The 24,647-nt window shown below is 37.3% G+C and overlaps 1 protein-coding gene across 1 annotated transcript; it reads right to left on the reverse strand.

Annotated features, from left to right (window-relative positions):
• Positions 1-5,007: 5,007 nt before the first annotated feature.
• Positions 5,008-21,072, reverse strand: LOC128740727 (UDP-glucosyltransferase 2-like). The gene is made up of 3 exons (XM_053836291.1): positions 20,004-21,072; positions 5,373-5,592; positions 5,008-5,299 (listed from the first exon to the last, which is right to left on the reverse strand). Exons 1-3 carry the CDS (start codon positions 21,070-21,072, stop codon positions 5,008-5,010), a joined length of 1,581 nt encoding a protein of 526 aa, XP_053692266.1.
• Between the last annotated feature and the right edge of the window lie 3,575 nt (positions 21,073-24,647).

The raw sequence follows: 24,647 nt of genomic DNA on the forward strand, positions 1-24,647 counted from the left end.
CGACGCGGTTTGTTTTTGTAGTTTGACGTCGTTTTCTGATTTTTCGCTACTAATACCATCAAATGTCTTCATCTGCCACACCTTTTTAAACCTCATTGGATTAGGTGCTCGTGTGCTTTCATATTTTGTAAATTTCTACCAACTGCGAAGATATATTGACGGAAAGTGAGCCAGATATTGATGTGCTACAATTAAATGTTTCTAACTACTGCATTTCAAGTAAAGTGAAGGGCCGGTTTTGTTTAAAATAATCAGGTAAAATGCGATACGCGATGAGGTTAGTATTGTGTGTGCGTGCTTTATGCTTTATGTTTTATGCTGATATGATTTTGAAGTACATGTGCTCATAAGTAGTTTTCTCGTTAGAAAAACATCTTTGTCGATGGAACTGAGTTGCATATTGAAGATTACCTATATTGTAAGACAAATAAACATTTACCCTAGCGAATCTACTGTCCTACATTTAAAAAAATGCAACTAAAGAGCCATTAAAACCGATTTACTAACACACTCAAAGCAAAGGGCTAATTTCGCGTTAAAGAACATAGAAAATCAGGGATCTACGAAATCAGCACAGATAACACAACATCGTATTAGAAAGTGCACATTGAGTCGTATGTTTATCAATTTGACATTGGAGTTGCATAATGATTAGAGTATGTCAAAACAGTAATTTTTTTGACGTAGGACTACGTCTTTGTTTACTATACTAGAACTGGGTAGCACTTTATGAAAACGAAAATAGAAGTGTAACGTTTAAATGAAAGATTTCAAATGCTAATAACTACTAAACTACTGAACGAAACTGAACAATTTATATGTCGTTGGATAGATAAAATGACCAGCAATTTTATAGGGGGGTAAGAGAGCAATTTTAAGGAGGGCGTAAGAGGGGGGTTCCTATACAAATGAAACACAAATTTCATCAAAACACGAGAGCTCAAGAACAAGCAAATGGGACCAAATTTGGCATGTGGGGGTTTCAGAAGGCAGGATTTTTTTCTACGGTGTACTGAGACCTCTTCCCATTCTAAGAGGGGGGGGGGGCTCCCATACAAATGAAATACAAATTTCCTCAAAATTCTAGAACTAATCAAGCAAATGGAACCAAATTTGGCATGTGGGGGTTTTAGAACGCAGGATTTTTTATTAAGGTATAATGAGATCTATCTGTCATTTAACAGGGAGGAGGGGATTTTTTTCTATGGTGAATTAGAACTTTGGTTTCTTTAAGAAGGGGAGACCCCATACAAATGAAATTGGTTTCAAAGTCACCATTGCATTAAATGAAGAATTGAATCTGAATATTTCGCTCTTCTCTCTTAAACATTCACTTAAACAATGGCACTCACAGATTATTATAAACATACATATGCCAGAAATGCAGTTTACATTAGTTTTTGATCTGATGATCTGATATAGTCCTACGTCACCCTTTCGTACAAACCTTAGGGCTGTATACCTTGTAGTTTTTTACAGTCGTGCATGTTCTCATATACAATATATGGTGATGAATTATAAGCGTACAAGCGATTGCAATATTTATTTATATCTAAATCGTACATAGAGGAGTATTAAGTTACGTCTTCTAAAAACCGATATGTGGAGTGCAAAACAGAATTACAATTGTCCGTCAAAATTGTTGCACGTATTTTGCTCTCCTTTGGTACTTATATGTTCGTATGTGGTGTGGAATATAACTTTTTCGTGTGGTTTAGGAAAGGTTTACAATCTTTAAGATTATTTTGAACCAATGAAAATCTTTAAGTTACCACTTTGGAAGCTGGTGTCGTTGTCAACTATGTCTAGGAAACATATCTTACATCAAAGTAACAATTGTTTAATATCGAGTTGTTTTATGTCGAGGTTGTCTTATGTCGAGGTATCCCTGTATGTAATGAATAGTGAAAATCTATATATATAAAAGTGAGCGTGAGTATGTTTGTATGTTTGTATGTTTGTAAGTTTGTATGTTTGTATGTTCCACCATAACTCCAGAACACCTTGACCGATCTCCACCATACTTGGCACACATGTTCCTTGATATAAAAGAATCAGCACTGGGGTTTGACAAAAGAGGGGGAGTCCCTAATAGGAATGGGGGGAGCCCTAAACTCCGAAATGCCTTGACCGTTCTTCATCAAACTTGCCACACATGTTCCTTGACATAAGAGAATCAGAACTGGGGGGTCAACAAAAAAAGAGGGTGGTACCTAATAGGTGGGGGAGGGTCTCTAATAAGGGGGAGGCCATAACTCCGAAACGGCTTTACCGTTTTTCATCAAACTTGGCACACATGTTCCTCGACATAAGAGAATTAGCACTGCGGAGTCAACAAAAAAGAGGGGAGGTTCCCTAATAGGTGGGGGAGGGTTCTTAATAGGACTGGTGAGGCCATAACTCCGAAACGCATTGACCGTTCTTCATCAAACTTGGCACACATGTTCCAAGGAGATGTCAAGTCATAAGAGAATCAGCACTGGTGGATCAACAAAAAGGAGGATGAGGTTCCCTAATAGGGGGAGGGTTTCTAATAAGGGGGAGGCCATACCTCCGAAACGGCTCGACCGTTCATCATCAAACTTGGCACATATGTTCCTTGACATAAGGGAATCAGAACTGAAGGGGTTGACAACAGGGGGACCGAAATGTTTGGACTGTTCTCCCATAAGTGACGGTAGGACAAAAGGAGGAACTGATGACCAGAGGTTGCTGACGAGAGGGGAGGAGCAACGCCCATATGACTGTAACAATTATCCGTACAACAGAAAAAATCAGAATACGAAACACTAAACTGCAATGCTCGCAGCTGTAGATTTGTCAAGTGTCATTAGGCCATTACAAATATTTTATAAAGTTTTTGTCCTTTCGGTGTTCGGCCACTGAAGGGGGGTGGCGAAAAAAAAACAAAGTAAATTTTTTAACCGAGCAAAAAAAACATGGATTTTAAGAATTTTTATTTAAGGTTTAAACGTGAAGATCTATTCTTGCTTATAATATATACGTTATTATTTTCTATGCAAAAATATACGAAAAAAGACAAAAACGAAGGAAATTTTTTTTTGGACGATTTTCGAAAATTCCATTGTTCGAATTTCTATTTCTGTTTCGTGCTAGAAGCGTTAATTCAACTCGGAGACTCATTTTTTGAGTTTTTCAGACTGTAGAGCCCACAGACAATTGATTTTATAAAACGAAATTTGACTCATATCCTACAAATTATTTTTTTGCCCCCCGATTTTTCAAGCCAATTTCCAAGGGGGGGGGGGGAGGGTGACAAAAACTTTAAATATGATTTGCAATGGCCTTATGCACCAAATCAAAGTGTTGTTGGCCGACTCTGTTTGAGTCATAGGGGCAATCATTCAAACAGCGTGGAGTTCATCTGAGAACACCATGTTTTTTCCCATGGTAAACTTTATGTGGTATGCTCCAGAGTGGACTCAGCCAATAATTTGTGCATACTTTCTCCTGGTGGTGACACTAAAAACATTGTTTACAAACAAGTTCTGTCTTGAAGTGAGATGAAAGGAATGACAGATTTGTTGTATCCATGGAAGACACACTGTTGCACCTTCAACTTTTTTTGTTAGGATAGCATGTAATACCAAACTAATAAATAAATAAAAAACTGTGTTTAGAAAAGTATAATAACAAAACTATTTTTTTTCCTATGGGTGGGATGGCCATTGTTAAAAGCGGAAGGTGCAAATAGGAAAAATGGCTTTGTTTTTCTTTCTTTATAGGGTTTTATAGGGATTCCCGTAAAGAAAACAGATGTGCAGATGGCCGGGTAGATAAAAGAGGGGGAGCTGACAAATGGGGAGGAACGTCCGAAAGAGGAACAAGCGTTGCATTTTTGCATTACAAGCATTTCGGTTACAATAATCGATGTACAAGTGGCTGTGAGACAAAGGCTCCCCGAGTAAGATCGGGCACTCAGCTAGTTAAGTTATAAAGCAAGAGTATAGATAGATAACCATTGTTGTATTGAAAGGAAGGAAAAGAACATGAATATTTCCTACGTATAAAGAACACACTTGACTGGCAACTGAAAATTGTGAGTTTAACTACCATCATAAAATTTATATTTTTCGAGATTTACTGTGCTATATTTTCCAGCTCATTCTGTTTTTAATTTTTTTAAATTACACCCACTCTTCTGAAAATTAGATATTGTAGATAATGTTTTTTTTATCGAGAAACAATCCATCAGAGACCATCTTCATATTTTCTTTCCTCATTAATAAATACTACAGTTACAGAATTTAAATTTATTTACTTATCCGCTATATAATACAATTAACAAACTAACGGTTGGCTGTAACTTAATCGCTACACCAAAATTGTAGCGTGAAATTATGTTAAAATACTATTGCGAAACTCGCTTCAGGCTGGCTCAGAGCCCACTGCTCTTCTACCCCATTCATTTGCACCGTACACACCTTTTGACCTTTTTCCTATACACACTAATTGGACAATCGTCACTGCTGCGTCCCCAACGGTTGTGAATGGAACGCTAGGCGGTGTCAACAGTTTCGGCAAACATTACCTACCATTACTTTACCTAACCTACATTAGAAATACGCTGTCAAGTAATACAAAAACTCGTCACCTTGGTCCATATGGCGAAGTGCCGATTTGTTGAGTACTCTTGCTTTCGGCCGTATACGAGCGATTGCGCAATGTATGTATTCTACTTTTTCCCAAGGTTACCCGACCATGGAACTTTTTTTTTCGTATGTGACCAACAGAAACGGACCGTTTGCATAGCACACCGCATAAAAGAAAAAATAACTTAAAGCTAATGGACAGTCGTTGAGAGTTATGTGGAGCTGGTGATGGAATGGCATATCTTCACAGACATCATAATGCAATTGTTAGCTGTGCATAGCGCGGTCGTCCTTCATCTTCGACCGCAGCGCCGGCTAGCAGAATCATTACCTCTATCCTTTTGATGATGTGTACTTGAATTTTTCAGTCATTATGCACACCACACTTCAATCTCTACAATGATTTTTCCTTCACCTGCGCCGCGAGCCAATGGCCAAAAATGAAGTTGAAGAAATGCCGCATGGCATAGAAGACAAGGGCAAGCACCGCAACGCTGGCAGCCAACAGTGTGGCCACCACATCATAGTAGTGGTACTGCCAGAGCGGCATCTGAGCGGCCTTGTAGCGGTAGTGAGATGCACCCTGATGACGGATGACATATTCCGTCCACCAAACTGCTTTCTCAACCGGGCGCATCGGTTGATCGCGCACCAATTTGCCGAGTCGTTCAATGTTTCGTTTGTATCTGTTGGCATGAATGGGATAAAATTGATAGATAGATGAGGGGCTATAAAAATTTCGAAGAAAATATGGCTCACTTCTTATTGCTGATGACTTCCAGGATCGTGTCCCGAAGCTTCTCGGTCGTCAGCCGTTCCATCCAGATCGTCTTGCCGATTCCACGTTCGACCACTTTGTCTCCGTTACCAAATTGGTCGAAGTTGAACGGGATTACCACCATCGGCACGTGTCGATCTACAGCTTCTTCCATCGATTGCTGGCCGCCCTGGGTCACGAACAATTTCACGTTCGGGTGGGCTGCGAAGGAAATGCGAGAGAAAATGAAAACGATTAAATTGATTTCCAATTTAGTTTTGAATCTGTTTGAATCTAGCTAACAACACCGGCAAATGTGTTGATGATAGTACCCTTTAAACGCCGAAACGTGCAAGACCGGGTCAAGGTAAAAGCTCACTTAAGTGCTATTCGAGTCAATTGTAAATACAATGGAGATTTAAAAGCTTGGACCCAAACGCACATGGATGGGGGTGATGTTTGGCGGTTTGTCTACCGTACGCAAAGCCGGTTGAACGGTAACGTAGCGGAACAGTTACGGTACCCTACAGGTACACATTGCCACAGGTTAATAAATCTAACATGTGCTATGGGCAAAACTGAGACATAAAATCGAATAAAATTAATGTCAATTTATATTATAAATGCATTAGATGTAATGGTATGAGGGTCAATCGAAAACGGTTGACTTGGCGGGCAGGTCAAACATTAAATTGATTTTATTATTTTTTTGAGTTCAAGTTCGGAAAAACTGTCCTTCATTCAGGACAACATTCTTCTAACATTAGTTACAAGATTATTTTAAGCTTTTCTACAAATAAAAGAGCTACTTTTAGTTATTTATACCGGAAAATCGACTGTTTTGAAGAATACGACACATCCTCACACGAATCAAAACACTCCGAGGAACGTGTCTTTGGCCATCAGTCTGAAGTTGGTCACGCTTGGCAGGTAATGCCCATCCTTTAACGGCGGTAAAATTCACCTCCAACTTGCAGCCGCAGCCCTCGGAGAGAAAACCAAACACAAAAAAAACACACAAACAAACAACAGCTCTATGACTCTAAGCGTTAGACCTCGTCCCCGCACCACCGACCATACCAAATGCAATTCGCTGCAATTGAATTTTGATGACTTTGGCCGTCTAATCTCCATTGCTCCCAGGTCGAATCGCATCGTTTACGTAATTGGTCGACGTTAACTAGTCCACCCTAATTGCAAAGTAGCGAGCAGCTTAGGGTGTCTAGCAGAGCGGCACATATGTGGCAACAACTTTGGGTTTTACATCGCTGTTATGTTCGATCACACAGTTTTCCAATGCTAGTGAAACCAAATAGGTTCCATTGCCTGTTAGTTTGCCACACTGTTTGTCTGCTTCCTGTCAGATTTTTAATCGAAACGCGTGAAATTTGGTGCATCCTCAACTCTCGCATGATGGAGTAAGATTCAACTTAATTGAATGAAGGTGAAAAGTATTTCTTCAAAGTCAGCCAGAGAATTAATTGGATTTATTAAGGATATGAACCGTTTAGAAAAAGTTTGCTTAATCAGTTAAGCTTCTCGTTATTTTCGTGAATTTGTTGTTTTCAACATTTTATGTGCCCTATTTGGACTTAGATTACTCTTTCAATATTTCGATTTTCCTCACCACAGACGTTTCGCTTATATCCATAAATTTTATATCCCCGGACGATGACGATTTTTTTCACAAATCAACTCCCATTGAAAAATAAAAAAATCGAATCATAGGTCTCTCTGGGGTAAACCGCCCGCCAGTTCTTTTGGAAACCAGTTTAAACTAAAATGTAAACTAACAAACCAGTTTGATGTTTATCACATATGGCAACAAAAACAAATTGCCACTCTCGCCAAAACAAAACAACAAAACAAAGCGCGAAAACAACAATGTCATCTACGCCGGATGCAGTTTAATCAACTGGTGATTATAATATATAATTAAGAGAGCCACGGAAACCGTGTATCGCGAACATCTATTAATTCCGGAGCATTGCCAGTCGGAACTAAGGGTTCAATGTCGTTTAAGGGCCGTTTGGAAATTTCATTCCGAAATGAATCACTTCTGGCTTCTAATGCAGGTTGTGAAGCCGGCCAATAGCCTCTAATTAATATTCAAATTCACAACATTAATCTCTAAACTCAGCCGCGGATTATTTGAAAACATTATGAATGGTATCATTGATTGATCCGTGCTAAGCTTATGATGCATAAATAAATAATAAAACTGATAGGTAGCAGGCAATAAAATATTTAATTAGCCGACCGGTCCATGATCCAATCGAGAGGTACTCGACTGATATCATAAATCAACTATTTTAAGAGTGGGCAGAGAACATAATAGGCATATTTTTGTTTTAGGATTTAATGCTGATTCAACCATAATTCGTACTAAAACTCATTAACAGTAATTACCAAAAAAACGGCGTCGCTTCCTGAAAGCTTCCTGAATTCTTGAGTTTTCTCAATGAGATCGAAATGTATCTTTGAGACTCATTTCCATTTTTGACGTCACGGACATGAGTGCTGCTATCGCGCCCTTTTGGAGTTTCTAACAATATAAATGTCATAAACTTGGCAAGTCATGCTCTTCTGTTGAGTAAATTCTTACTGAAACAACCCTTTGGATATTATCCAATTAAGATCTACTTCATTATTGTACTTCCTAAGAGGAAACTGAACAACATCCTGGACCACACGTTGACTTGATATTTCCTGTAGCAGATGTCTGGCTTCTTAATTTCCATATTACTTTACACAAAATATGATACGTCATAACTCCACACACCGTTTTTTTTTAAATCTAGATTTCAACTTCGTTTGAGCAACTTCAACAAATTGAAAATTTTGCCTGTTTGTGAGAAAATACTGCAAAATATCGATCAACATATAAGTGAAACTTTCGTTGGATCTTTCGCTCATGCAAACAGAAAAATGTTTAGAACTGCATTTATTTAGCGCATTTTGAAATTTGAAACTTGAACCTTTTATTTTTTGTCAAAATGTTACGTCCACTCTGTTGCTCCGTACAGATGGTTATTTAAATAGTAGGGATCAGATGTCAGATTTTTTTATTTGTTTTCTTTTTCACATACCGCAAATTAAAAAATCCTGTTTTGTCAGTCATTGTAATTGGAATGTAGACTAGAATGGATCGTTTGCACAAGCACGCGTTAGTTTTTTTTTATCATGAAATGAAGATATCAAAAACAAGTTTAATCACGCTTTATTCAAATGTTAATATATTCAAAAGCATGAATATATTTTTAAAACTTTAGATTATCATAATAGTAACACGCCTTGCTAAGAGAGGGTGCCAAAGTAACCCTAGCATAAAGTTTTCATTATATGTTGTCTTGTTTTCAAAGATTGATTACTTTGATTTTGTATAACTGTCCGACTTTTGCGTATTACGTATGAACACAACAACAAATCTGAAAACTGCTAGAGCTGTGATAAACGGCTAGAGCTCAGGAGGTTCGTTTTGCAATATCGATTTTTTGGCAATAACGTAGGGGACGGTAGAAGAAGGTAATGAAACAAAGATGTTGATAGGATCCAACAGTGTAGGACCAGGCGTGAAGGGGAAAGAGCGAAAAACTACGTAAGATTAGGTACTTCAATGTCCCTTCCTTACCTAATTTTCCGCTCTTTTCCCTTCACGCCTAGTCCCATTCTGTTGGATCCTATCAACATCTTTGTTTCAATACTTTCTTCTACCGTCACCTACGTTAATTGTAAAAATACTTCCGTTATAAAAAAATAGTTAATTATAGCTTTTAGTGTAAACCTAAGACAAATCTATACCTATAAAAATGGACTTCTGTCTGTTTGTCTGTCGGGATGTTCCTTATAGAATCGAAAACTACTGAACCAATCGGCGGGAAAATTTGCATGTAGCGATTTTTGGGGCCAGGGAAGGTTCTTATGATGGTTAGAGACCCCTCCCCCCACTACGAAGGGGGGCTCCCATACAAATGAAACACAAATTTCTGCATAACTCGAGAACTAATCAAGCAAGTGGAACAAAATATGGCATGTGGGTGTTTTTGGAGACAAAATTTTTTTCTATGGTGAATTGAGACCCCTCCCCTCTTTAGAAGAGGAATTATGACTCCTCTCCCTTTTAAGAGGGGGGCTTCCATACAAATGAAATACAAATTTCCTCATAACTCGAGAACTAATCAAGTAAATTTCTATTGTGTTTCTATTGTGTTCTTGATTCTTGCCTCCAAAAACCCTTACATGCCAAATTTGGTTCCATTTGCTGGATTAGTTCTAGAGTTGTGAGGAAACTTGCATGTCATTGGAATGGGAGCCCCCTTCTCTTAGAAGGCGAAGGGATCTCAGTACACCATGAAAAAAAATCTTGCCTTCTGAAACCCCCACATGCCAAATTTGGTTCCATTTGCTTGATTAGTTCTCGACTTTTGAGGAAATTTGTGTTCCTTTTGTATTGGAGCCCCCCGCCCTCCTCTTACGCCCTCCTTAAAATTGCCTTACCCCCAGAAAATTGCTGTTCATTTTATCTGTCCAATGACATATAAATTGTTCAGTTTCGTTCAGTAGTTTAGTACTTATTACCATTTGAAATCTTTCATTCAAACGTTACACTTCTATTTTCGTTTTCACAAAGTGCTACTCAGTCCCAGTATAGTAAACAAAGACGTAGTCCTACGTCAAAACAGAGGGTCAAGTTTCGATAACGAAACTTTTGCTTTTCTTCGCTTTTATAGAATGAAAAATTGCGAAAAGTGAGTTAAGTTTTTGCTCGGAGTGTTCCGAAGTAAGAAATTCCTTCTCTCAATGCTTTGACCGCATTATAAAGCAAGAAAAAAAATCCCGAAGTTTCTTCCTCTTCTTTAAAAATAATCCCACGTTGCTTATTAGTGCTGGAGATAATGTCGTGCATACGAAAGGATAGTGCGCTATCAAGAACATGAATATGATAAACATATTGTAAAAAATGTCACACCATGTCGTAGCTAAAAGTGATAGGTCTATTTTTGGGTACTGAAGAAAAGCATGTTGCTGGAGCACCAATCTTTAAATTTGTCCATTAGGCGTTGCAATTCATTGCAGTCGGAGTCAATTCAAATTATTTAAAAAAAATCATCGTTATCGGGCATATAGCCCCTCATCCGAGTGGCAAGAAAGCTAACGGTTCAATTAAACAAGAGAAAAGAGCAGTGGTCCAAGGCGGTTCCCCTGTGGCATGTCTGGGATAAATACATCGGAAAACTCGAACCCGATCTTCTAACTCACCCTATAGTGTGGTAGGTACGAGTGTAGTCACCTACAGAACGGAGAGGAAACTCCAAGTTACTCAAATCTTGTCAAGAAGATATCGTGATTAACCCGAGCAAACGCTGCTTTCAGATTTGTTGATATTGCATCTGTTTGCACTCGTTCATTCATATTTTGTAGGCAGCAAGAGATGAAATCAACGAGATGTGTATAGACTGAGACCTTTGGGAAAAACCTTATGCCTGATCTGAAAAGATCAATCGACCTGCGCTAATGCTGTGGCTTAGCCATGAAAATCTGTTCTATGGAACTTTTTCGAATACGACAACTTGTTAGCATTTTCATATCTACAGGGTGCGTAACAAATTTTTGCAGTAAATTTCAAATAGCAATTTATCATGCTTGCGAATTTTATTCTGATTAACAATATTCAGATATATCTGGCAGCACTGAATAGCTTATACTGTTGGGTGTCAGATGTAAACAAACAGTGTTGAGTAAACTGAAAGATGTCGAAACAAGAAAATAATCGGTCAACCGTCGTCATTTTATTGCGTACCGGAGCAATTGTAAAGTAGATATACTCAAGTCGCTTTTTACGCGAAGGATACGTCCCGCGTAAATCAAAACCGCGTAAATTACGAAATTCGCGTAAAAAACCCGCGTAATCTCCGAAATTCGCGTAAAAAACCGCGTAAATTCCGAAATTCGCGTAAAAAAACCGCGTAAATTCCGAAATTCGCGTAAAAACAACCGCGTAAATTCCGAAATTCGCGTAAAAAAACCGCGTGAATTCCAAAATTCGCGTAAAAAAAAACAAAATTTCGCGTAAAAAAAACTTTGTAGATTTCAACACTACGCGAAAAAATAAACGTTTTGAGCACATCCGCATAAATTCCGAAAATCGCGTTAAAAGACCGCGTAAATTCCGAAATTCGCGTAAAAAAACCGCGTAAATTTCAAAATTCGCGCAAAAAAAAAACGAAATTTCGCGTAAAAAAAACTTTGTGGATTTCAACACTACGCGAAAAAATAGACGTTTTGAGCACATCCGCATAAATTCCGAAAATCGCGTAAAAAAACCTGTAAATTCCGAAAATCGCGTAAAAAACCGCGTGAATTCCGAAAATCGCGTAAAAACCCGCGTGAATTGCGAAATTCGCGTAAAAACCGCGTAAATTCCGAAATTCGCGTAAAAAAACTACGCGGAAAAATAGACGTTTTGAGCACATCCGCATAAATTCCTAAAATCGCGTAAAAAAACCGCGTAAATTCCGAAATTCGCGTAAAAAACCGCGTAAATTCCGAAATTCGCGTAAAAAAACCCGCGTAAATTGCGAAATTTGTGTAAAAAAACCGCGTAAATTCCGAAAATCGCGTTAAAAAACCGCGTAAATTCCGAAATTCGCGTAAAAATAGTCGCGTAAAAAACCGCGTAAAAGCGACTTCAGTGTAGTTCGGTCGGTAAAAGTGTGCTATACAGGGTGTTATGTAGTTTAGTGCAGATATTTCAGGGGGTGATAGAGGATCATATTTGACGAAAAAAATCCTTCTGCGCATATGGCCAAATCTTAATCGTTACAGAGTTATCGAACATTTTTAGTTTTCGGTTCTTTTTACCTTAAATTAGTTCTGGTACAAAACCTATGCTTTGCTAGCGCAATTCTGATACTTTCATTCGAAATCTGAGAAAATTTTGGATTGAAAATTGGTCTTAAACTTACTGCTTCATGAGATTTAGTAACTTTTTAGAAGCAAAAAGCATTGAAATAAGTGTTTCTCAAGGCATTTTTATCGAATTTCTCCTAAAAATGTGTGATAAAACTGATCACTGTTATAGGGTAAATGATTTTGAAATGGACCTAGTCGAATTCTGATCTTGAATGGACCTATTTTTAAATAAGAATTTTAGGATATAATTATCAAGTCTTTGTACTGTATTTAGCTTTTATGTTTATCTTTAATCATTTCTGAACGTAAATATACTAAAATTAAATTAAAATTATAGCCAAAACCACTTTATTGCCGCGTATTTAAAAGTAGCTGTTTTTCAGCGTTTTGGCAGTCACCATAGAGTATTTTCAAACTGTTACTACCCGGAACCCTTCTGGTTTGAAATAAAACAATACTCTTAAAATGATGCTAAAATATGTGTAATTTCAATTTAGGTATTTAAAAGTTCAGTAAAACCAGTAAAATCTTCAAATTCCTTAAAAATGTTAACCCCCTTTTTTGATCTTGAATGGACCTAGTATTGATTTTAGAATGGACCTAGTTTTGCGCTCCGAGACATCACTGGCGGTAGCTATCATTGCCTACCACTAACGAACACGCCGTTGTATATTCCATAAAACTGCTTGTTGTCACTATAATATCTCCGTTTATAATTAATCTATAAGCGCGGGATATTGAAAGTAGGCTTGATTTATAGCCTAAATAAAAACTTAATTATATTGATAAAACTAACTATCACTCATCCTTTTTCGTAGTTGCTTCATAGTGTTTGTACATTGTAGCCTCTAGTTTTGAAACTAAAAAGTCTTCCTAATTAGTTAGCTAACATATGTCATTTTATGCTTAAAACAATATAAACTTAATTTATTCTCAGTATTGTACAAAATTTTTAACCATCATTGATTAAAAGATAAGATGGATCAAAAGATAAGATGGATACTAACTGCCTTCTGTTAAGGGGGCAACCTAAATTTTTTTATTGATTATTTCGAAAGATTAACATTTTGACCATATGTGCTTGAAGTCGTTTGCATGAATTCCAAATATTGACAAAGTTACAGCTATTTGTACCGCGCATGTCTGGAGCGATTAAACAACGAGTAAAAACTTCAACGTCGTTTTTCTCGAAACCAGGTTTTGAAAGTCGGTACCATAAGTATCTCAAGAACGGCTCAAGCAATTCTTATGATTCTTTTTTTGTTTGAAAGCCAACAAAATTATCTAGTGTTTGACCCATCCTTTTCTTGATAGTGTAATTTTTGAATTTTTTAGAAATGTTTAAAGTCAATTTTTTCGCTTAAAAACCATACTTTTATGTTTCAATGTCCGCCATTCTGTTATGTGTTCGAATTCTAAAAAAGAATGGATCAAACACGAGATAATTTAATGTTCTTTCATGTCGTTTTGGAATTTTTCAATTCGGATAAGCCCCCCAGCGCCAATCCATGGTACCGCAATTCATGGTTTTTTTGAACGACTATCTTCAAGGAGCCGTAGGGGCAAGGGGAAGAGGTTCCCTTATGAAAACAAAATTGCAAATATTAGTATAAAATGGAATTCGGAAACTCCGAATTCGAATTTCCATTTCTGTTTCGTGCTAGAAGTGTTAAGTACACTCATTTTTCGAGTTTTTCAGGCTGTAGAGCCCACGGACAATTGATTTTATACTCATATCCTACAAATTTTTTTTAGCCCCCCGAATTTTCAAACCAATTTCCAAAGGGGGGGGGGGGGGGGGTTTGACAAAAACTTAAAAAATATTTTGCAAAGGCCTTATATTCCGCCGATAAGTAAGCAGGTTGACTTCACATCACCTTTTGGTCGATTGACAGATAGATTAAAAAAGTAAAATATTCAAAATCATGCAACCGGACTAACGTTGTACTACGTCAACCGTGGTCGTATCTTATACACAACCCCTCTGATTTTTTTCTTGGGGGATGTAAAGTTTTCTTTAAGCACCTCTTCCCTCTGACTTGTGACAAAATTAATACCTCCTTGTCCACCGAAATTGAGTGACTCTGAGATCTAAAATATTCATTTTTGAATCTTCCTATTTTCTATCTGGTACAGTTCTTCATCGACTATCATTTAAAATTAAAACCTAGTATCTAAGCTTACCTTTAAACCTAGTAGAATTACCAAGTCTAATTTTTTCAAGCACCATTTACAGTATGATTTCGAATTTGACGACAAATGCGTGTCGCCTATGTTGCCAAAATCGAAACCTTGGCAAAATCTAGACCATTTTTCAACTGAAAAAAATTGCATATAAATGTGTCAAAAATTGAATAATTACCACTAATTAACGAATTTTTCACGATTGCAACGGTTTTATATTCAAAATGTTCGACAGGGGCTGTCGCAAACCTTTAGATGCATTGCAGTAAGACGTAGTCCTACGTCAGTAAAAGTCTGACCTTTCGAAATATGTAGTCACTAAATAAAAACTCGAACCCAGCTGTACTTGATAAACTACGTTTAATACAAGTTATATTACATATTTTTAATGAATGGTTTAAATTTTTGAAACTAATAGGCGACATAATTTTTTTATGACGTGGAAATCGTTTCAACCATATCTGAACAACAGGTAATAATAAATTCCCAATATACAAATGCCACACACAGATACATACACAACGCATATCAAGTCACTGAAACATCGTTCAATTGTTGGGCTGACATAAAAACAAGACCCTCGGTGACTGTGACCGATTTCAAATTTTTCAACCGACTTTCATACCTTTCTAACAGAGTATAAGAAAGGTAAAAGCTGTTCAACCTTGTGTCCTATTAATAAATAACAGTAGTATAGTTGTACTATTAAAAAAAAAATCTTTGTTATTATTTTGTTCATTTACATGGAAGAAACTATGACGATCCTAATTTAGGTCCATTTCAAAATCAAAAATAGGTCCAATTCAAGATCATGTTGAGTCCATTCAAGATCAAAAAAAGGCTTTGGCAAAAAACGATATATTTAATAAAAGTTTCATCAATTATACATTTTTAAAGTACTGATAATGTAGAAAAAAGGTGGTACTTTCCAACAAATAGTAACATCACCACATATTATTTATAAATGACGAGTAAATTGAGCAGGAGTGCGAGTGGTGGTGTTAAAAAGCGCTAAATAGGTCCATTCAAGATCAATTACCCTACACTAATTTAAAGCTCTAGTAGGGTATTGTCGTTATCGTTGAGCCACTGTTGCGCTATCTGTAAAGGTCGGACAACTTGAGTTGTCATGGTTGGGGCACCATAATTTTAAGCGCAGAAGCGCAATAATCGCTAGAGAATGTCAGTCACGTAAAATTTGATAAAATAAAGCAAAATTAATACGATAAAAACCTAGATTTTTGTTGTTTTTTTCATCGTAGTTGTACACTTCGGAAAAGGCGATTGTAGCAATATCGATTTTACCAGATCGCCAAAATTTCGCAAAAATGCAATTAAAAATATAGTATTTGTACCTATATGAGCCGTTGTTCACGGAATTCATTCTTTTCATGTGTCTATATAAAATTTGAATACGTATGTCTTAGATTTTCTGCGGTGGCCCAACCTGTACAACATGGCCCGACTAAGACAACATTTTTTGTCTTCACGTAAATGGCTATAAGTTTTTTATTTGTCAAGCAATCAGTTCAAAACTTTCCGGAAATATACCTTATTCTTAGACCTTTGCAACGATGTATTTATATTTCCAAAATTCCTTTTGAAACGAAAGTTTGGGACATTTCCAAAACGTGGCCCAACCACGACGACACTCCCGTACCATTCTATAATTCGTTCTTCTTCTTCTCTTTTAGTTTCGTTACAATTTCATTTTAAACGTATGGTTTTGGGTGTTGAGTTAGTATCTGAAAACTGCAAGAATTCAAACATCACGCATAGCACACTAGATTACCGCGTGCGATGAACACATTCTGACACGTATGAAAAAAACTTCAATTTTTTTTATTATTTCTATATTTGAGAACACAAGGGACTGTGCCGCAATTTACCTTGTGCTTGTCTTGAAATCATTTCCCACGATTCGCAAAATTTTTTGGTGAATCGCTGACGCCACTTGCTGATGAGGCTGAGTCTTCTCTCCAGGCCTCGTTGAAAACAACCTTCCTTATCGGAAGTGACGGTGCGTTGTCATAGACGTCCCTGAATTAAAATGTTTGTGCAACAAAACGAACACTTCTGGATTTGTGTTCACTTACTTGCATTAGGAAGCTGACGATCAGAAAATCTACAATCATACTCCTGCTGGGCTGTCGTTGCTACACAATTAGCGAAGCCTTAACAAAGGTGAATGTCCACGAGTCCTTCCGGAGAATACAATTCAATGCAGCAATCGTTTTCAGAAACGTCCCAGAGAGCACCGAGAAGTCAGTTTCGAAACTGTTTTCCATATGCGTTTATTCGTGTCCGTCGCACGCGTCGATCTAATGTGCTATGCGTGATGTATGAATTCTTGAAGTTTTCAGATACTAATTTAACACCCAAAACCATACGTTTAAAATGATATTGCAACGAAACTAAAAAAGATAGAGTTTTACGAACTCGAACGAATTGTAGAACGGTACTAGAGCTTTAAAATGGTGAATAACAGTAATCAGTTTTATCACACATTTTTAGGAGAAATTCGATAAAAATGCCTTGAGAAACATTTATTTCAAAGCTTTTTCCTTCTAAAAAGTTATTAAAGCTCAAGAAGTGGAGGTTTAGGACCAATTTTCAGCATAAAATTTTCTCAGCTTTCGAATAAAAGTAACAGAATTGAGCTAGCAAGTATAGGTTTTTGTACCAGAGCCAATTTAAGGTAAGCAGAACTGAAAACTAAAAAAGGTTAATAATAACTCTGTAACGATTGAGATTTGGCCAAATGCGTAGAAGGATTTTTTTCGTCAAATATGATCCTCTATCACTCCCTGAAACATCTGCACTAAGCTACCTAACATCCTGTATAAAGAAAGTTTGCGAGAGTGATAAGCTAGCCTACACACCTACCCGGAAGGCATATAAGTTCCGTTCCATTACCGCTGAAGTGAACACGGTCAAAAAAGTGGAAAGAATGATTAAAAAAAAATCCAGCAAGGTAAATGAGTTCCATGGCTCGGGAAATCGGGTGTTCTCAATCCGGCGAGTATGAACCTAATGGCCAAAAACCTTGGTAATAAGTCGTGTGCGCAGAGGTCACTTTATGAATACTGCGACTAACTCACGACGACTGGAGAAAGCTTAATAATTCTGTCACCTCCTTCTCTAATGAAAAAAACTTTGAAAATCAGCATCAGTGAATCGAAAGAATGTCCGGTGGTTTGCAGTCAGGTTTTCTATCGTCATGTCAACAAAGTGTCCGACCCATCTGATGGTTCTAGCTATAGTCTTTGGCGAGGGGAATGTAATGCCTCCGTATTTCTTTGAACAAGAGCTAAAGGCAACAGCCGATCCCAAGCAACAATGTTAGTTTTATTGTACTATTATGGCGGTTTTCATAACCAATTTTGGTCTTAAATGCCATCATAAGAGTGTAATAAAACCCAAATTGTTACTTGGGAATTATTACTGTATCGTGTGCTGCCTTGAAATCCACGAAAATATGATGCTCCGACACTCGGATTGAATTTGTCGGAGAATAAGAATGTAGTAGCACGGGCCCCCATACAAGCCGTCTAGTACTGCCATACGAATTCTCTCGCTATTAGGGACAGACAACGTAACAAAATCTGGGAAAGCACTTTGTAGGCGGTGCTGACCAGCGTAGAGATTGTATATCAGGAATATTAGTAAGTATCATCGTTAGCAAGCGCTGTTGAACACCAGTTTAATTTGTGCCAAGTCGTAGAAATAGAAACCGTCCAAAATCGCGCTACAAGTCGTGAAAGCGTGTGGCGTCGATAATCGATACTGTGGCAACCGTCTGCAGGAACTTTCCAGACTTCCAAATATTTGTTATAGGTAAATCTTATTGTCAAGCAAAGTTTCTGTTAAAAACAATTATATCGAAGTTCGACTCTGTTATAGCAATAAAAAAGTCATCGATTTTGCTTTGAAGTCCGTGCACGTTCTGATATTAAGTCAGCAGCGGATTGGAGGAGTTCAGTTGCGGATCAGGCGCAGAACTGGAAAAGCAAGTCAGTACGAGGACTAGGGAAAACTTAGTATACTTAGAGCTTAGAGCTTAGTATACTTAGAAAAACGAATAAATCATTAGTTCTGCGGGGATCTGGATGAAAAATAATTTTCAAAATTGAAGCAAAAGTCATAAAAAAATTGACTGAAAATATAAACCAAATTAAAAGAAACCAAAGCTAATTTAATGCTCCATTTCATTTCAGTTTTCTCACAATAACTATTTTGATTTTCTTTTCGGGAAGGTTAAATGTTTAATGCGACAAATCAAAAATAAGATAAATTTAAAATCTCAAAATTAAATTTTATGTATCATTTTGAACAAATTTTCTCATTTCAACTTTTTTCTTAAACCCAGTCGTTCTCAATGGCATATTATAAAGATCTAAAAATTATGTAAGTGATTCGTGACGAAAATATATGTGTAGAGGATGTGGACATAGGTAGAGTCCGTTTGGTTTAAATCTGATTATAATCCGGTCCAAGCATGTAGATAGCCTAGTTTGACGAAATGTAACGTACTACAAACCTAAAATTGTTCTTCATATGACCCCTGCTATTATCTTCATACCTTTTCTGAGCACCTTTTTCTATCATTTCATTCAACTATTGTAAAAAGACTATCGGTATAAAAAATACCCGACTTCATTAACAAGTCAAGACAAATACACGGTATTTAGTCCACAGATTAATGTTCTTTACAGAATCTCATTGTAATCAGCATTTAATGTATATGATTTTCCACTTTGCCAAATTTGTTTGTATTTAGTACAACCCATTCATGCATCGTAATGATTCTTTCGTTAACTTTCAGCTCAGAGTTAAGAAGAATGTTTACTTTCAAGATTTTTTGAGTAAGTCGTTGCTTGTTGACACCTTGTTCAGCTTACAGCTCTGATCTAGCTGTCCAACGTTGTTATATATTTGTGAAAAGTTGACTGACTTATTCCAGCGATTAATGAAACCGTCTCAACTCATAGCTAAAATTATAACGACACTCAGCGCATCTATTGGTAGGTTAAAAAAAATCAATTATGTTTTTCTAAGAATGTTTCTACTTCGGTTAATTTTACCGAGTGGGTTTTCACAGAAAAAAAAATCAAAGAATAGGCCAGTGCTTCACTTCAAGTGAGTTCTTCAGCTGTATTGTTTCTCCTTCCTGGTTATATCTATCTCAAACCTTTGTTTTTGCTATTACTGAGAAGTATTTCAGTTTTCCACTGGGTTTTTATGTGCATAGTTTCAACTAACTGCTAATAGGCTTGTTTGCACAAGATATTGCAGTATTGACATCGCTACTGGTACAAGTACACAGTTTATCACATCTCCCGTGCTCACAACAACGTGACAACACCAGACAAAACGCTACGTGTGCATTATGTTGATTTGCGTCAATCATACGGAGTTTTCCCATTTTTGTCTCGACACTGAAGTAAATAATTTACACATCCTTCATAGTTTTGTAACGACCGATGATAGATACGTGGCACTCGATAGACTTGGCAAGTCACGCTCTTAATACCTACCGAGCAAATCCTGCTGAGGCAGCCATTGTGCTATTCGTATATTGCTGGTACCATTAAGATCCACTTCACTGTCACATTTCCAGAGCACATCATATTTGAGCGATTTAAAGGTATCAACAAATATCTTCAAGTTTCGGGCATTGATTGAGTTGCTTCGGATCAATGTTCCCAAGCTAAAATAAATCACTCCATGTTGCGATTGATCCAGAAACCGCTTCAGCTCCGTTGGTAGCGGCTTGGGCGGTTCGATATGGAGAAAACCCAGCTGGATCGCTTGTGGCACGTTCGGTCGCACAAATCCGAGCGCTGGTTCAACGTTGCTCATAAGGAAGTCAATGCGATGCATTAATTCTCGTGATTTCGTCATATTAGTGCCGAAATGTCGCTCGATCACTTTATCGTACTTTTCAAATTCACGTGGCATTAAATAGTTATCAATAAAAACTTTGGTTATGACAGCTTCCAACCGTTGCATAAAGTTTGGCTCAGAGGAAAACTTGTGATTCATTTCGGGGTGGGCCACTACATTCATGACGTTTCCTACGATTTGGTGCGCCATTGCAATGGAATCAATCGAGGTGATTCCAATCATGGGCACGTTAAATAAATCGGCAAACGCATGAAACGGTGTCATTTGAAAGTATTCCACTATTAACACATCGAAATGCTCTTCACCCGCACTTTCGATCAGCTGTTGCACTTCTGGATGCTCTAATTCAGCTTCTATAAACTTTTTCGTCACTTGTAACAACTGTGTTGCAATATCCAACGATGTACAGTCCTGTTGTCTCATTTGAGCAACATCAAAATTTTCTTCCACAATTTTATGTGCATAGCTCCAGTTAATTTGCGTGATGTTGGGATTGGTCGTTTCGAACGGATCCGTGGTCATCATCGTGACGTGATGACCTCGCTCCAGAAGCCCTTTAATAAATGCTCGAAAAACTATCTGATGACTTTTGGCGGGCGATGGAAAGATGGCCAATATCCTTGCACTTTCACTTGCACTTATAACCGAACACAACACAATTGTAGCCAACAGGCTAAATGTCCGTAATCGCACACCCATTGTAACAACAAATTATCGATCCTATCTGAAGGGATACCCCTCAACCTAACATTGACACTAACCGTTTGAATGCGTAATCGTCGCACACCGCGTGGCAACCGTCGTTAGACTAAGAGATGCGTACACTACGAGATGGAGTTTTATACGAGCAATGAAAACATTGCTTCGCGCCCATCATGCATTGTCGAGCGCGCGGGCCGGTCGGTTGGGGTTTTCGCCTCACAAGATCGGTGGTTGGCGGGCTCACGAAAAAAAAAGCGTTTGTTGTTGTATAGTTTACAGTGTGCACACCAAAAATTTGTCAGGGCGCGCAGAGCCTTATGCAGCTCCTACCATTTATAGTCTAGGTTTAAGTTTCTTGAGCCATGAGAGCATTAGAGACATGCGAAATTTCGCTCTGAATGGAATTCACTGACTGCTTGGGCATTGGATGCCTAACCCTTGACACTGATCGAAGATAAAGTTTACGATTCCTAACAACGTGATGGTCGTAACCTTGGATTTTCAGTTGAATGCAACTTCAGTTCATTTTAGTTCAATGCAATTTGAACTAAAATTCAAAATTTCTCCATTAGACCATTAGACTAAATTTATTATTAAAACGCTACCCTAGTTGAAAGAAAAAATTGTGTTAAATTAATGCACATTTAAAGAATGGCAAACAACGACTCAAAATACAATGTTGTTTAGCTGTCCAAATATATTCAAAACTATAAACCGTCAACGATTTGCTGTATTTATTGCATAATTGGAGATTTGCTAAGACAGAACTGAGGGATATAGATTAAATAACATGCCGATCAGGCCATTGCAAATCAATTTCAAAGTTTTTGTCACCCCCCCCCCCTCCCCCCTTGAAAATTGGCTTGAAAAATCGGGGGGCAAAAAAATAATTTGTAGGATACGAGTTAAATTTTTTTTATAAAATCAATTGCCGGTGGGCTCTACAGCTTAAAAAACTCGAAAAATGAGTGTACGAGTTGAGTTAACGCTTCTGTCACGAAATAGAAATGGAAGTTCAAACAGTGGAATTTCCGGAACTCGGCCAAAAAAATTTTCTTTCATTTTTGTCTTTTTGTTCGTGGATTTTTGCATGAAAAATAACAACGTATTTATTAAAAGCAAGAATAGATTTGGTTTTCACGTTTAAACTTTAAATAAAAATGCCTAAAATCCATATTTTTTTTTGCTCGATTAAAAACTTCTCTTTGTTTTTTCTTCGCCCCCCCCCCCCCCCCCTTCAGTGGCCCAACACCTGAGGGACAAAAACTTTTTTAAATATTTGTAATGGCCTAATTTGTTTTTTGTGCAAGAGAAAATAAAATAATCCGTATTTTTATCGTATTTTCGCTTGATTTTTTTTATATGTTTATTTAGTTTTTAATAATAATATAAGGAACATAAAATAAGGAATTTAAACCAGCTAATAAACATAACATCACGAAATATGATCTTCATATAATCAACATAAAGCAGAACTAACATCGAATTGTTCGATTTTCGATTTTAAAAATAATTCATAACTCTATAACCAACCCTTATTAATATTTTTTTGAAACGATGATTCTACAATTGATGAAGGGGCGGTAAGGGATAGTAATGAAGAAGGATTTTTTTTCGGGAATGAAGGGGAAGGGTGTTGTGGGCTCAAATCCGGTTATAATCTCTGATTACAGCTTGGTTCGACCCATGCACCTTCCAGCATTGGACAAAAGATAGGAGTCACAACGACAACTTGTTAAGCATAGCTACCTATTACCCCTCCCCCCCTTCCTTACCACCCTTCCCCTTCATTCCCGAAAAAAAAATCCTTCTTCATTACTTTCCCTTACCGCCCCTTCATCAATTGTAGGATCATCGTTTCAAAAAAATATTAATATATGCCTGACCGCATTTCAAGGTCATGACTAAAGTCACGAGTTTGGTCAACCCTTATTACAGAAATTTCATCTGAAAAAAAGTTTTCTACATAATTTTACACGGCGGTAAGAATCTCTAAAGAAAAGTCAGAAAAAAACATATTCTATCAGATGAAAAATTTTCAAAATATTTTTCAATTCATCTTTGATCATCTTTTAGCGATAATAATTCTACGATAGCGTTCCTTGAACGTTTACGTGCTTCCAAAATTCATATCTTAAACTATTCTTCCACGTTAAAAACAAAAATCTAAAAATGCATCAATGCAGATTTGATGGGCGATGATGACAATTTTATAAATCGTAGAAACTGTTAATCGAATACCACTAATAATGATAACCACCACCAGCTCTTAATCCGTATTTTAGTAAGAATGGTCACAATATATAAATGTTACTTTCTAAATTACAAAAAAAGCAATGAACCTTGCCAACAAAATTTGAATTCAATAGAAAGAACTCAAACCCAGAAAAAGTTCCTCAAGGCTCTCGTTTAGAGCCTTTTTCTTTTACAATGTGCGCAAAAGATATTTTTCACATTTTCAAGAAATTGAAAGAGCAAAATTCGCTCTCTAAGCTATTTTTAAGTGCTACATTCCAGCTCCTGCACGGAAAAGGCGAAATATTTTCGTTTCTATTTCTTTTTGCATTTTGCCAGTTGCCTTATAGAGTAAGGAGGGGTAAAAGTACGATGCGGGTAAAAGTGCGATTCAATGATTTATCAGTGCGGATTCCGAGTAAATTGACTACATTGGCATGGATGGGTGAGTACTTTGACAGCTTAAATCCATCATAAACATTTGTTGTTTACGAATCATAGTTGCTGAGTTATGGGTAAAAGTTATTTTAGAACGGTTTTGATGTAATATTTCGTTGTACGGCAAATACGATATCAACAGGAGGATATTACTTATTCACAAATTGTAGCAGCGTTTTACATCACTCAGATATCTCTCTTGAAATTGTGGTGAGAAGAATTTGCAAAATATATGTTGCTTTTCCATAATTTAATCAAACCCCGTCAAGCGCCTAGCGGGGCAAAAGTTCGATTTATTGACGGGACGACGACACTATGCAAGTCCTTGCGACTTGCAAGGTACTGCGGGCGACGCTGTACGTCCGTCAGCGTTATAGCCGCGATTCTCAACGGGGTTGTTCGGGGAAAGGAGTTCTAGTTCTATCACGGAGCGAAAAAATTCGTTTGTTTCAAACGAAATTTTTATAACAACCTAAAAATATTTTTGTTTCGAAACGAAATTCTATTTGAATCAAGAAAATAACAGTTTCGCTTTTCCATAATTTAATCAAACCCCGTCAAGCGCCTAGCGGAGTAAAGGTGCGATTCACAGACGGGGCAAAAATGTATAGCTTATATACAGCTTTTGGCACTATATTACAGATAGTAGAAATGGAAGATCTGCAGAAAACTGTGCTCTACAGATGTTGGTCGAAGAAAAACAATGTTTTTCCGCTGATGAAACATAAAACAAACGTTTGGGAAAGTTTCGATCTGTCGGAGACTGCAATACACCAGCGGAAAATAGGAAAGGTGTAAATTGAGAATATTCCTTACCGAACCATACCGCAGATTGACGATAATATGGTTTTGTTAGCTACTGCTGTGCTAATTTCATGGATTCGAGCTTCGCACTTTTG

Source organism: Sabethes cyaneus, chromosome 3, assembly GCF_943734655.1.
Source record: "Sabethes cyaneus chromosome 3, idSabCyanKW18_F2, whole genome shotgun sequence".
Taxonomy (NCBI): domain Eukaryota; kingdom Metazoa; phylum Arthropoda; class Insecta; order Diptera; family Culicidae; genus Sabethes; species Sabethes cyaneus.